The following is a 13,305-nucleotide window of genomic DNA, read 5'->3' as shown; positions in this document are numbered from 1 at the left end:
GAACAGACCTTCGATCGCCCCCCTCAATCTACATACCTACTCAGTACATCTAGCTACCTTCACCACCTTGCTTGGTTTTCTCTTTTCTTTCCTCCCCCCTCTCCTAGCTCCAGCTCTATCTGTATCACTCGCTCTTCCGGTTGGCCTTCAGGCTACCGTACTTGATCCCACATCTTTCGCCTTTCCTTTCCCGCCTTATTCCGTCCGCGTCGTCCGCGTCGACACAGTAGCATGCTCCGCGGCCAGACACTCCCCTGGAGAGCCGCGCTCCACCAAACGCCGCGTCCTATAATCCTCCGCCCTCTGCTCTCTTCTCCCAGACACAATGCCAGTGCTCGTTCAATTTTGAGTGCCACCCGAATCGGCCGTACCCTTCCATCCTCTACTCGACCTTTCTCCTCGAGCTCAATCCGTCTGAAAGAGAAGCCCCCACAAAATGACGACAAGGAGGACACAACGCAAAAAGAGCAGAAGGATACCAAGGAGGATAAGGACTCTGTACGGCGCTCAGATGCTCGACGAAAGGCGACCGATCCCTCCAGCAGGCAGGGATCGTCACTAGAACCCGGAGCTCCGACATCGGGGTCGTGGCGGCGGAAAGAGAAGGCGGCGGTGGACAAGGAGCAACGCGGCTTGGAAGAGGAGCCGAAAAAGAGCGGCAAATCCGCAGACGGCAAAGGAAGCTCTTCCGATGAACCCACCCCCATACCTGTCAGCGGTGGCTCCTCGGACTCCAAGCCTAGCGGCGCCAGTAACGGCGACAATGAGGACGGCGGCAAGAAGGGCAAGAAGGGTAGTAGTGAGAAGGCCTTACAAAAGCCAGTGGTCCCAGACATCTATCCTCAGGTCATGGCTATTCCCATCGCGAAGCGACCACTCTACCCGGGTTTCTACAAAGCTATCACCATCAAGGACCCCAACGTTGCTAGCGCCATCCAAGAGATGATGAAGCGTGGTCAACCTTACGTGGGCGCCTTCCTGTTCAAGGATGAGAATGCGGATGGGGACATAATCGAAAATCTCGAAGATGTCTATGACGTCGGTGTCTTCGCACAGATTACCGCGGCCTATCCTCTCCGTGGCGACACGGGCGGTGTGACAGCCGTCCTCTACCCCCACCGTCGTATCAAGATCTCCTCCCTCATTCCGCCCAACGATCCAGCGAAGTCAGGCACAGCGGAGGAAAAGGTTCAGGAAAAGCGTGGAGATGTCGTGGCTAGCTTCGAAGAGGGAAGTGCGGAAGTCGCCCCCAAGGATCACTACGAGCCAACCTCCTTCTTGCGAAAGTACCTTGTCAGCCTTGTCAATGTCGAGAATATGGCCGAGCAGGCCTACGACAAGAAAAGCGCCATCATTCGCGCTGTGACCAGCGAAATCGTCAACGTCTGTAAGGAAATCGCTAGCCTGAACCCTCTGTTCCGTGATCAAATCTCTGCCTTCTACACCGACCAATTCCCCGGAAACCTCAGCGACGATCCCGCCAAGTTAGCCGACTTCGCTGCCGCCGTCTCTGCCGGTGAACTCAATGAAATGCAGGAGGTCCTGGAGCTAATGAACATCGAAGAAAGACTTCCCAAGGCTCTCGTTGTCTTGAAGAAGGAGCTCATGAACGCTCAACTCCAGTCGAAGATCTCTAAGGATGTTGAGGCCAAGATTCAGAAGCGACAGCGTGAGTACTGGCTCATGGAGCAGATGAAGGGTATTAAGCGGGAGTTGGGTATCGAATCCGATGGTAAAGACAAGCTGGTTGAGAAGTTCAAGGATAAGGCGGAGAAGCTCGCAATGCCGGAGGCCATCAAGAAGGTGTTTGACGAGGAACTCAACAAGCTAGCTCACCTGGAACCGGCTGCATCCGAGTTCAATGTGACCCGGAACTATCTGGATTGGTTGACTCAGATCCCATGGGGTCAGAAGAGCGTGGAGAATTTCAGTATTAAGAATGCGATGACCGTCCTTGATGAAGATCACCACGGACTCAAGGACGTCAAAGACCGCATCCTTGAGTTCATTGCCGTTGGAAAGCTCCGCGGAACTGTCGAGGGCAAGATCCTCTGTCTTGTGGGACCACCAGGTGTGGGTAAGACCAGCATTGGAAAGTCCATTGCACGTGCCTTGAACAGGCAGTACTACCGTTTCTCTGTTGGCGGCTTGACAGATGTTGCTGAGGTCAAGGGACACCGTAGGACTTACGTTGGCGCACTTCCTGGCCGGATTATTCAGGCCCTCAAGAAATGCCAGACCGAAAACCCTCTGATCCTGATCGATGAGATCGACAAGATCGGCCATGGTCACCAAGGTGACCCCTCTTCTGCTCTGCTCGAACTCCTCGATCCCGAGCAGAACTCGTCATTCCTGGATCACTACATGGATGTCCCGGTGGATTTGTCTAAGGTTCTTTTCGTCTGTACCGCAAACATCACCGACACCATTCCCCGACCCCTCCTGGATCGCATGGAGTTGATTGAGCTCTCCGGCTACGTTGCGGATGAGAAAATGGCTATCGCCCAACGGTACCTTGCACCCGCCGCGAAAGAATTGACGGGTCTGAAGGAGGTTGACGTTACCTTGACCGAGGATGCGGTTGAGGAGCTTATCAAGTCATATTGCCGTGAAAGTGGTGTACGTAACTTGAAGAAGCAGATTGAGAAGGTGTACCGTAAGGCCGCCTTCAACATCGTCCGTGATCTTGGAGAGGATGTTCTCGCCGAAGAAAAAGCAATCACAGACGAGGGTAAGGCTGTGCAAGCGGAGGCGCAGCAGGAAGCCGAGTCGACCGATTCCGCAAACGCTTCTCTTGATTCGGAAAAGCCGACCACGGAAACACCCCGAGTCGCGTTGAAGGTTCCTGAGCATGTTAGTGTCAGCATTGACAAGGACAGTTTGACTGACTACGTTGGCCCTCCCGTCTTCAGGGCCGACCGTCTGTATGAGACTTTCCCAGCTGGTGTCACCATGGGTCTTGCCTGGACCAGCATGGGCGGTGCCGCTCTCTATGTCGAATCCATTCTTGAAAACGCTCTGTCGCCCGAATCCCGACCTGGTATCGACATTACCGGTAACCTACAAAACGTCATGAAAGAGTCTAGCCACATCGCGTACTCGTTCGCCAAGTCTGTGATGGCGAAGCAGTTCCCTGAGAATCGATTCTTCGAGAAGGCCAAGTTGCACATGCACTGTCCTGAGGGTGCAGTGCCCAAGGACGGACCGTCTGCCGGTATCACAATGGCGACGTCTTTGCTGTCCCTGGCTTTGAACCACCCTCTGGACCCGACCATCGCCATGACCGGTGAACTCACGGTGACCGGTAAGGTCTTGCGCATCGGAGGACTACGGGAGAAGACGGTGGCCGCTCGCCGTGCGGGAGCTAAGAAGATCATCTTCCCTGCGGACAACATGTCCGACTGGTTGGAACTGCCCGAGGTAAGTTGACTCGCATTGTTCTGACTTAGCAGTTACGCTAACCCTCTTGCAGAATATCAAGAAGGGTATTGAAGGCCATGCAGTTGGATGGTACTCAGAAGTCTTCGACATCTTGTTCGCCGATCTTGACAAGACCGCTGCCAACCATATTTGGCAGAAGGAGCTTGCGGCAAAGCCGAAGAAGAAGTCCCAGGCGGCAATCGAGGAGGATGAGTGAACCACCTGACTACTGCTGGTGCCGTAATGTGGCAAGCACTTCAGGATAATGTTCTACACTGTATTGGGTCACGTACAGGGCGTTTCATTAGGGACAGCATGGGCTTGGAGTCGGCTTCCTATCTATTTGACGAACCGTTTCTTCTGAATTTAGCAATTGACATTAGGTTGTGGGCAGAGTCTACAACCAGGGCGGATGTCGTCGTCCCTTGGCCTGAGCTGAGCTCCGCATCGAGACGCAGACTCATGGGGAACAAGCGGCGATGCTCAAAACCCCCCCGAACAACACCACTCCGCTCCGAGAAAACAAGATGGGCATTGGTCCATTCGACTGGTATTAGACGTGTGTCGAAGTTCTGCAGATGAGCGGGCTTAGAGTTGGTGTGGCAGCACTTTTTCTGGTGTTGGTGCCAGACTTTAAACGGTCTGTGATCAGTCCTTGCATGTATGTATATACGAAGACTATGCCTGTATAACTTGGATAATAGAGGCTACTGCCTGTTCTACATTACTTCTACTGTCACTTGTGGTTTTGCTTCGGTGAATGCAAGCTTAATACCTAGCCACCCACCCAGTACCAGGTATCACTGGGGGATGGTTCTTTCGCACTCATTCACTGGGCCTGAATTTTCAAGGTAAATCATTCACCTAGTCACTTCTGACTGGGTTGCTGGGCTATAAAATCCCCCTCCTCTCGTCCTCGAATCTCTTTTTCATCCTTCCATCTCCCATCCTCCGCCTTCTTCTCATCCTCCACTTCTCAACCAACCCCATCCATCCACAAAGCCTCAATCCCAGCATCCAACAGCACCTTCACACTACCCCAATACACTTTCATCCGTCCGTGACAAGATGAAGCTCCACCCTCTCTGGCTGCTCACCCTCCTAGTCACCCTGGTGACCTCGACCGCCATCAAGGCAGGCTGCGACTGCGCCCTCGCCGCCGGCACCGACAGCAACAACGACGAGGTCTCCCGCGAATCCGTCCTCGCCTATGTGAAGTGCATGCACGGTTGCACTGAGCACGCGTCCATCAAGAAAGCCCTGGACGGGTATATCAGCCTCTACACCCGTGGTCAGTACAGTGCCCCCCACTAACAAGCACCGTATTCTCCATCAAGCGAATCTGACTCCTTCACCACGGTCCAGACAATGTCGTGACTGAGCCAGCTGCCTCCGCCCCTGACACCGACATCGATGCCTCCTCTCCTGACGCTGATATCGATACCGATTTCGATGAGGATATTGGTGTCACCTCCATCGCGGCATACACACTCGACAGCGATGAGGACGAGGACATGGACCTTGTGAGTGATGCTGATGCCGATACCTTCGACACCACCTCGATCTGGGAAGAAGACACCACCAACACCACCACCCTTCTCACAACCCGCATCGCGCCCCCCGCCGCAGACGGCGAAATGTCCACCCAGGACCGCAAATGCCACCGTCGCTGCCGCCGCACCAAGGATTGCTGTCACACCGACATCTGCTACTCCGGGGTGTGTCTGGGCCCTGGCAAGTCGCCTTAGCTCAGCATCCGGACACACTGCCTGCCCAATCTTTCCGCTGTTGAGTGCCCTACCTTCCTATCGACCTTCGAGGTGGGTGCTAGTTCATGAGTACGTCTCCCCCCCCCCTTATATCGACCATCGACACGGTCCTGCACATCACCCCAAACCACCCCGATGAATACTAACATGAACCCCACTGAGCAGGGCATACAACCGCAAGAAGTGATCGGGCTCGGCCAGGGGGATGTACGCAAATCCAAACTTGATTGTTATCCACTCGTTCTGTGTTACCGTTTTGATATTTGATGGAATTTCGTTTGCACCCACTCACAGCAGCATGGGAGAAATTCTTGTCCTTCTGGTGATGATCTTGGCTTTTGTCTGGGGGGAGGGGGAAAACCCATCACGTTGAGACATGGTTTTAATCTCTTTGCTTTTTTTCTGGGAAAGTTTCTGGGACATCTCTGGTTCTTGTTGATTTGGTGATTTCCGGGAATGACAGGAAGGCGTGGATGATTGGGCGTTCGCTTGTGAGGGCTTGCCTTATTTGGGTGTTCTTTTCTTGAGAACTAGACTAGTTAGGAGTTTGTTACCACTGATAGGCAATTTGAGCTCCTCTTGCTGCTACTATTGCTTCAAGGTGCTTTCATTGAGTTGTAATTTGGTTGGTTGGTTTCTTTGGGGGGTTGGTGGTGGGTGGTGGGGGAGGGGGGAGGGAGATCAGCTGTTTGATGTGCCGGTGGGTATAAATGTTGATATACACGATACCCTGTGACCTGTAAGTAACAGCCCGAAAGCGTATCAAGACCCCTGTTATTTTTATTGGACGGGGTGGTAACCTGAAAATATATCGACAATGTCTGTGTTTACTCATACATGTAAAAGATGGGAGGTCTCCGAGCTTTATTAAGATTTATTATACATACAGCAGAGGCGGATTTGGAAGCATAGGAGCAAAGCCGAAAGGGAGGATAAAGCAAAGGAGCAACCGAACCGGTCTATCAAAGCGCCTGCGAAAAAAAATGGGATAGGAGTATTCCACACCCTCGGAGAGCATGGTGAGCCAGCCATAGCAATGTACCTGCGGGGGCGGAGCATGGCAGCAGTGAAATGAAGTCTGTTCGAGTCTTGTCCCGGTGTTCATCAAAGAATACCAGGTCACCGTGCTTAAAGGTAGACAGCAAATACGCATGCGAGAAGACCGAGGTGGGTGTGGAGAGATTAGGAGTAGAGGATAGGAGAAGAGAGGATAAACGAAGAACACAATGAAACATGTCGCACTGATGGGTATCACGAGAGAACAACAGGAAACCGAGCCAGTGTCTGTCCGTTTCCGACAAGAAGAAGAGAAGAATGTGTGCATCTCGGGCGGGAGGAGCGGAGGGGAGGGTGACCTGATGGCCCAAGTATGGCGAGACTACCAACCCGGTCACCTCAGGATATCCTGAAAGTCGACCCTGAGACATCAAATATAAACAAGATCATGGCGAGGCGAAAGCACCCAGACGAGTAGTAGGTTGTATGCCGCAGGCATAACCGGGCGTTTCGAATCGCAGCGCACTATTTGCAGAATGAAAGGGAAGAGTATGGCGCGAAAGCCGTCATGCCGATCTAAGGTTGAAACCTCAGTCGAAAATGTCGCCCTCTGCCCTCTTCCCGAACTTTGTACAGAAACCGAGCAATGGCCTCCTGCTCTGCAAGACCAGCACTATTGAAGTGTTTGCGGACCGACAAGGCGAGTTGGTTCTTGCTTACTCGGTCTTGGCCGATGATGTGATGCAAAGCGCTCTTCCCGTCAATTTCATTCGGTCCTTTCTTCTGATTTTGACGATCTTTCTGTTTGGCACTGATACCATTGGTGGCCGACGGAGGATTACCGTGCAGGGCTTTTCTCGCAGCAGTCGTAGCGCTGGTGGAGGCGTTGGCCGTGCCGCTCGACGGTTGGGAGGTGCCGTTCGTCGTTTCATTTTGGCGATGTAGATGAGCGCGCTGGGCGGCGATTGATGTCGGGGATCGCAGGCCGATGCCTCTGGAGAGGAGCAGGTGAGAGTATTCGCTGGGAAAGGCACTGGGGGATGAAAGTTTGTAGGCGTGTCGGTACGAGTGGAGGAGGCTAAGGGGCATCTCGTTCCAGGGAATCTGCACCAAAGAACACAATGTCAGTCACTCTAGCCTCTGGGAAAGAAGATCAAAGTAGGGATTTTGTTTCTGGTTATCGGCGACTGGCGAGGGGGAATTCGCAGGCCTACCTTTGGCACATCTGCAGCGTTTCCCCCAGCGGGGGCACTGGTCACATTGGCGAGGTTTCCTGAGACTTTGACTTCTCGGCTGGTGACAGATGTTACCAGAGACCCGTTCGCACCTTTCCGGGACTTGACACTCGTAGTCTTGTGTTCTCTGGTAGTACTGGAGCCCTCCGATCGAGAGTCGTCCTGGACGGCCGCCGTCCGTTGACGCGGGGGAGCCATGGGGCACGAGGACAGAAATTTGCGCGATGACTGACGCGAGTGATCAGAGATTGAGATACGTGGTATCCCTGAGAGCAAGCGGAGGACGATCTATCATTCGAACACTAGCGTTGATTTGAATGAGCTGGGGACAGTAGAGAGGCTGCATTGTCCAAGAACTTGTCTGATTGAACTTTTGCTTCGGCCGGCGAAAGGGCGGCCAGACGCGGCAGAATACTTGGAGCGCGACATCATCGCGGCCGCATTGGGTAATATTGCCGAATATCCTGACGTGAGGAGATCAGTTTGGAATGTGCAGCGCAACGTCCTCTATGTCTATTTGGCAGCCAAGTCTTTCAGGGCACCGGACTCTGTAAGGTTGTCATGAGAGTAACCGTTCAAGGGTCAAAGTCTCTGAGGATTCTGTTGCAGTGCCAGCTGCAGACTAATATAGCTGTTGGCCGATAGCGGCGCTGAGCCCCGGTTACTGGAATGAGACAGGTCCAGCTAGCTTTGCACTGCGCAAACCCAAGTACGGACACTCGGAGCATCCTATAGTTGTCTGGAGGCCAGATCAAACCTCGATTAACAAGACAGCAGCTACTGAAGCCAACCACATGACTACCACAGTAAGAGCCATGTTACATAACAAATTCTTCAGGCGCATGGTGCAACACGAGCACTACATGGATCGGGAGCTCACAGGCAATGTCTACGGCTAGACAAGAGGTAACATTGTTCCTGCATGTTGTTTGTCTAGTGTATTGGTCAGGTGTATACATGTCGGCTCAACCTCCGAGTATATATTCCGGTCCCCGGATCATCGAAACCGTGCGCTCAGAATCAGGAACGACACACTCACCATCAGTCAATCTATAAAAGTATAGACCGAAACAATACCTACAGACCAACCCAATCAATAGAATCAGTACTGCATAAACAGTCTACTCTATCGCGCCCACCAACAACAATCCATACCACCACCACACACCGCCTTCAACCTCTCGGCCCTCATCAACCCGTACCGCGAACCCCTCCAACGCTACCCACAATCCCCAGACCCATAGTACATAGTAAGAGATGCTAGCTCAAAGCCCATACCACCCAACTAGAGCAAGTGCTAAGAGGCCAGTGAAAAGCCCGGACGAAAACTACTTTACGTCCCGTTCAAGGGGACCTTTCGATCATCCAATGCGGGGGAAACCGCACACACAGAGCGAAATCTACCAATCCCTACTCCCTGCTCCATGTACGGTAAACACTCTAATACTCCTTCGCCACCCCCCAAGCGGCAAGCGCAACACCTGACTATAGTTACTCCTGATAAGCAAAAATCCACAATCTCGTAATAAAGGCCTCACAAGTCGTATTATGTGGGAAACCAAGAAAACAATCCCCCCCCCCTTCCCGTCTTCCGGGGCTCCCCCTCCTCCACATAATGATCATGTGAACCGGGGGGCTTCGGCAACTTATCTCCATAGTTATGACAAATCCCCCACACGGAAAAATCCCCCTCCACCCCTCGCCCTCGCCAACTCGCGGCCTCGCCTAGGGGATCCGGCGGAACAAAAATCACCCGTCGAAATTCTTCTTTCTCACTCCGCATGGAGTAATCTTTACCACCCCGGGGGTGGTGCAACCCCGGTCACGTGGGACGTCACAAAACCAAAAAGGCTTATCTCAGCTGTCAACCGGGGGAGCCAGGGGGGGTGTTTTGTCTTAATCTATGTGAGATTACTGTCTTTGATTGGTGGTATGGAGGGGGGAAATGTGTATTTCCACCAATTGTGGGCTCAATTGACTGGTCCGGGGTGTGAGCAAGGACAACATACGGAGTACATTTCTGATAGGGGTGTACTCGATTATAGAGGTCGGATATAGCAATGAATAGCCACCGGCCATACACGATTCCCTACATGGTAAAATCGCTAATGTGCAAGCCGAGCTTGAAGGTCGGGCTCAGTCACTACACATGTCACGGAAAGTAAACTCGCCTGTAGACCCAAGAAGGGGAAAGGCAAAGGCAATAAAATGAGGCGGGGAGGATGTGTTGTTTGTGCCTGGGAGATGAATCATCGGCAAGCAAGTAGGCGAGAACCTTTTTTTCTATACATACTCACCGCTACATGTTAGATGACAACGCAAAATCAGAAAAAAAAAAAAACAAGTTGGTGCATGGCAAACGATAAGTAGCAAACGTGAAATGATTACTGGGTTGTAGGGAGAGACAGAATTTTTCCCTTTTCCCTGTTCTAACTACTGTATGCCCCTCAATGATCCCCGGGTTTTGGAATTGGTCGACCACAACGTGACTTAGCGAGTTCCTCAGTGTCAAAAAAGTCTACCCAATGTAGCTTCTATATTGGTAGACGAGCAGTCGCAGAGAAGAATTGGCCGAGATGGAGGAAATTGCCGAGGAGGAGGGGGGTTCACCTCATTTCCTTTGACCCTGAACGGGCCGCCAACACCAACACATCGCGACATGATAAGAATAGTTACATAATTTCCCGGAAGAGTAAGCCAGTCAAGCCACTGCACGCCTCGCCTGGGCACAGCGCACGGCAAAGGCAGCAAGGTTCAACCCACCGGGATACCTTCTGCCGGACAAAGAGCAACCTGGAGGCCAACCGCCCAGTGAGAACGGCTCAGACCACCACGGGATTCGGGATAGATTCGGCAGAGCAAGAGAGAGAGACAGCGAGAGAAACTCGGGTCGGACATCCCGATGGCACAGCGAGAAAAAAAAATTGCCTCAGACCGAGAGCCTAGCCTAGCCTAGAGAAGGCGGCGGGGAGAGGGGGTGGGGGAAAAAGTCAAACCATGGCCGACTGAACAGAACAAGAAGAGAGGGAGAAGGGAGAAGGGAGAAGGGAGAAGGGAGACCGGGAGAGGGGGAGGGGGGGAAAGTCCCGGGGAGAGAAACTGCCCAACCAAGGCCAGAACAGGCCCTAACGACGATGGCTGCTTCACCGGAAAACCCCTTTGAGGACGCGAGCCCGCATGCTGTGCCGGCCTCAACTCATTCCTAAGGGACTGGAGAGTGAGAAAGAGGAGGGGGAAAGGGAAAAGTCGGGTTAGGTAAGAAAATTTCTTTCTCTCTTTTCTCCGCAATAGTTGCCCGCCCTGTTTGGACTCGCAAGCCCTCCCCCAGGAAAGAGGAAAAAGGACCGCAGTTCTCCCGAAATCACCCGATACTTCACACACTCTCTTACACCACAACACCCCCCAGTCTCTCTTCTTAGTACTCACACCGTCTCAACTTTGTGGTTGCAGAGATTTTCGTCTCCCGTCTTAAGTCTGGAAAAAAAGTCTTTCTATGGCTTGTTCCCCTCTCATCCCGAAAGGGGAGGCTTCTCGTAGAAGTTGTCCACCCTGGATCGTGTCCAGTGGATAGATTCGGGACTTGGAGGACGATGACACCAGATCTTAGGTTTTGATCCGCCGGGCTCTAAATTCATTAATAATATTTTTTTTTCTTCTTTTCCTCATGCTAATTATTGTTTCCTGTCAAATCAGAGCATGTGGAAGACAGTACCCCGGCCTCGGCCCGGTACTACGTACAGTCCAAACTAATCAGATGGTGGAGGAGAAACACACACACACACACACACCTGAAAGTCTCACTTACGGTACACATTGGAACCCACATTTCCCTCCCACATTCATCCATTCTCTCCCACATTATTGCAGCCGTAGATGTGACCATAATAATGATGATTGACAGTGATGATCCAATGATGAAGTCGACAACAGCATGTAACTACCGGGCAGGCAAAGCAAAATCAGCAGCAAGCTTACCAACCATTGACGTGGCGAGCTGAGCTTAGAAGTGCGCAACAACAAGCTGTTGAGAATACGACAGCAAAGTACAGTACAAGTCCTACAGTACAAGTCCCTACTCTGTAGAGTTGTGTACCACTAACTACTGTATCTCCGCAGGTCAGTCAGACAATTCACGTACTGTACGAAACTCTCAAACCAGGAACGCGTCCTCCACAGTAGGAGTGTAGTCTACGTGGACTCTTGGGCAAAACCTTGAACGAGAGAACTATCTACCGACCAACGAGTCACAATGCCTCCAGACACGGGAGATTGTCATCTAGAAGGGCCGCGCACTAAAAAAAAAAGTAGTGGGACAGAAAAAGCCTGAAGCTACTGACCGGGTTTAGTTTAGCTGCAAATCATTCTTCTGATTCCATGACGTAGGCCCGGCCATCTTCCGCTTGTGTGGGTGTGGCTCGCCCACCTATCTTTCCCCCCCCCTGCCTCTCTCTTCCATTCTCGGTCGGCTCGGCGTTGGTCCCTTTTCTTTAATCTTTTCTTTTCTTTTTTTTTTGACTGGGTATCGTATCGGGCGAGAGAATATACCGCCCAGCCCCCCAAATCCCCCCCAAGTCAGCCCCAGCCCTTACAGTTAAGCATGTATTGTATGTTAATTACCGGTATGTGGAGGGCAACAAACTGGGGCATGGGAAGGGGGAGAGGACCTTGGGAACAACCCTCGATTGGGGGAAAAGGTTCGGTGAATCTTCGTGGTAGTCATATGGGGTAAATTTCCCCCTTGGGAATGCTTTTTTTTGAGTGGTGTTTTCTTGGTAGTGAACTGTACCTGAATTATCTCATTTACTATGTACAAAGACAAGGTGTTCTTGGTTGGGCTGCATGACAGCCCACTTGATTCCTTGTTGTATAACTTTTCCTGTGGTGACTTACTACTAGCTGCCTTTCAATGGTTACAGCTTTCTTAAGAAATCACTTCCACTGGGGTGGTCTGGAAGAGGACAAGCGCCGGGAGGGGCGGCGGCGGTGCTGCTGCTGCTGCTGCTGCGGTGGTGGTGGTGGTGTTGATGATCGGATTACACCTGCAGCTCAGCTTGAAGGGGTTGTTGTACTGTACTATACACTCCGAGTACGACGGCGTACACGGATCAACAACGCCCACACCCTTCTCCGCCCCCCCCTTCCTGCCCTTCCCCTGTTCAGGTACTGCACTATTTTCCTGTATCGTAGAGTGGCACTGTACAAAGTGTATAAGACAATATACTGCGTATGTTCAATTCTCAAACAGGGGGAGAGCGGGGGCTGGGGGGCCGAGTGGGATGTTTTTTTATGGTCCGATTCTCAATTATCCCCGATACGCACCGCGTAGAGTGTTCTTATGTACATAGTGACGTGACATAACCCTAGAAAGTTGGGGATCTAGAGCGGTCATCACTTACCTTTGCAGACTAGACTAGACTAGACCGGGATTCCGGAGAGACAAATTGCAACAGAAAAACCTCATAGCTCCAAAGGAGCTATGACTAGGTGCGGAGGGAGGGGGAGGGGGGAGGGGGGATGGAGGGGAAAGGGGTAAAAAGTAGGACGAAACGGGGCGGATAAGAGGAGCTTTTGCGAAATGAAAGAGGGGCACGCGCAAGCTCAACTGACGAGATGACTGTCTGGATAATTCCGTAGCATGTGCACATATCTACAGAACACGAGTAGACTCTCCTGCGGAAGTTTGTTTTAGGGGGGAATTTGGGTGTGTTTGAGATGCATAAACAATAGCATGATCTTCTCAGATCAAGAAAAACAAGAAGCCTGAACGTGTATGCTGGACTGAAGAAATGGCACGACAAGGGCCTTATCTCTGATTCTCCTGCTTCAAGCTTCGCTCACAGTGCACTAGTACCTCACTAAGGCAGGTAGACAGCACACTACGGAGG

General features: G+C 52.1%; 4 protein-coding genes across 4 annotated transcripts; 2 read left to right on the top strand and 2 right to left on the bottom strand.

Moving 5' to 3' along the window:
* The first annotated feature begins 16 nt into the window (after positions 1-16).
* On the top strand, positions 17-4,137 carry BO66DRAFT_475362 (endopeptidase La). Its single transcript, XM_025653225.1, has 2 exons — positions 17-3,420; positions 3,473-4,137. Exons 1-2 carry the CDS (start codon positions 232-234, stop codon positions 3,635-3,637), a joined length of 3,354 nt encoding a protein of 1,117 aa, XP_025498876.1. The 5' UTR covers positions 17-231; the 3' UTR covers positions 3,638-4,137.
* A 351-nt stretch (positions 4,138-4,488) lies between these two features.
* BO66DRAFT_405888 (uncharacterized protein) lies at positions 4,489-5,168 on the top strand (the record flags this gene model as incomplete). Its single annotated transcript, XM_025648992.1, has 2 exons — positions 4,489-4,711; positions 4,786-5,168. The coding sequence occupies 2 exons, from the start codon at positions 4,489-4,491 to the stop codon at positions 5,166-5,168; spliced, it is 606 nt and encodes a 201-aa protein (XP_025498875.1).
* Positions 5,169-5,964: 796 nt separating this feature from the next.
* On the bottom strand, positions 5,965-6,637 carry BO66DRAFT_219712 (uncharacterized protein). The gene has a single exon (XM_025642667.1). The coding sequence runs from the start codon at positions 6,511-6,513 to the stop codon at positions 6,067-6,069; it is 447 nt and encodes a 148-aa protein (XP_025498874.1). The 5' UTR covers positions 6,514-6,637; the 3' UTR covers positions 5,965-6,066.
* BO66DRAFT_219715 (histone deacetylase complex subunit SAP30 Sin3-binding domain-containing protein) lies at positions 6,638-7,806 on the bottom strand. The gene is made up of 2 exons (XM_025642668.1): positions 7,400-7,806; positions 6,638-7,289 (listed from the first exon to the last, which is right to left on the bottom strand). Exons 1-2 carry the CDS (start codon positions 7,616-7,618, stop codon positions 6,762-6,764), a joined length of 747 nt encoding a protein of 248 aa, XP_025498873.1. The 5' UTR covers positions 7,619-7,806; the 3' UTR covers positions 6,638-6,761.
* Between the last annotated feature and the right edge of the window lie 5,499 nt (positions 7,807-13,305).

The sequence above is a fragment of the Aspergillus aculeatinus genome (genome assembly GCF_003184765.1).
Source record: "Aspergillus aculeatinus CBS 121060 unplaced genomic scaffold BO66scaffold_69, whole genome shotgun sequence".
Taxonomy (NCBI): domain Eukaryota; kingdom Fungi; phylum Ascomycota; class Eurotiomycetes; order Eurotiales; family Aspergillaceae; genus Aspergillus; species Aspergillus aculeatinus.
This window is presented reverse-complemented; position numbering and strand designations above follow the sequence as displayed.

Excerpts from the sequence above, each read along its gene's own strand:
- BO66DRAFT_475362 (XM_025653225.1), top strand. The coding sequence starts at position 232 with ATGCTCCGCGGCCAGACACTCCCCTGGAGAGCCGCGCTCCACCAAACG. Across the intron at positions 3,421-3,472 it reads ACTGGTTGGAACTGCCCGAG|AATATCAAGAAGGGTATTGA; the intron begins GTAAGTTGACTC and ends ACCCTCTTGCAG.
- BO66DRAFT_219712 (XM_025642667.1), bottom strand. The coding sequence starts at position 6,513 with ATGCACACATTCTTCTCTTCTTCTTGTCGGAAACGGACAGACACTGGC.
- BO66DRAFT_219715 (XM_025642668.1), bottom strand. The coding sequence starts at position 7,618 with ATGGCTCCCCCGCGTCAACGGACGGCGGCCGTCCAGGACGACTCTCGA. Across the intron at positions 7,290-7,399 it reads ACGCTGCAGATGTGCCAAAG|ATTCCCTGGAACGAGATGCC; the intron begins GTAGGCCTGCGA and ends TCTTTGGTGCAG.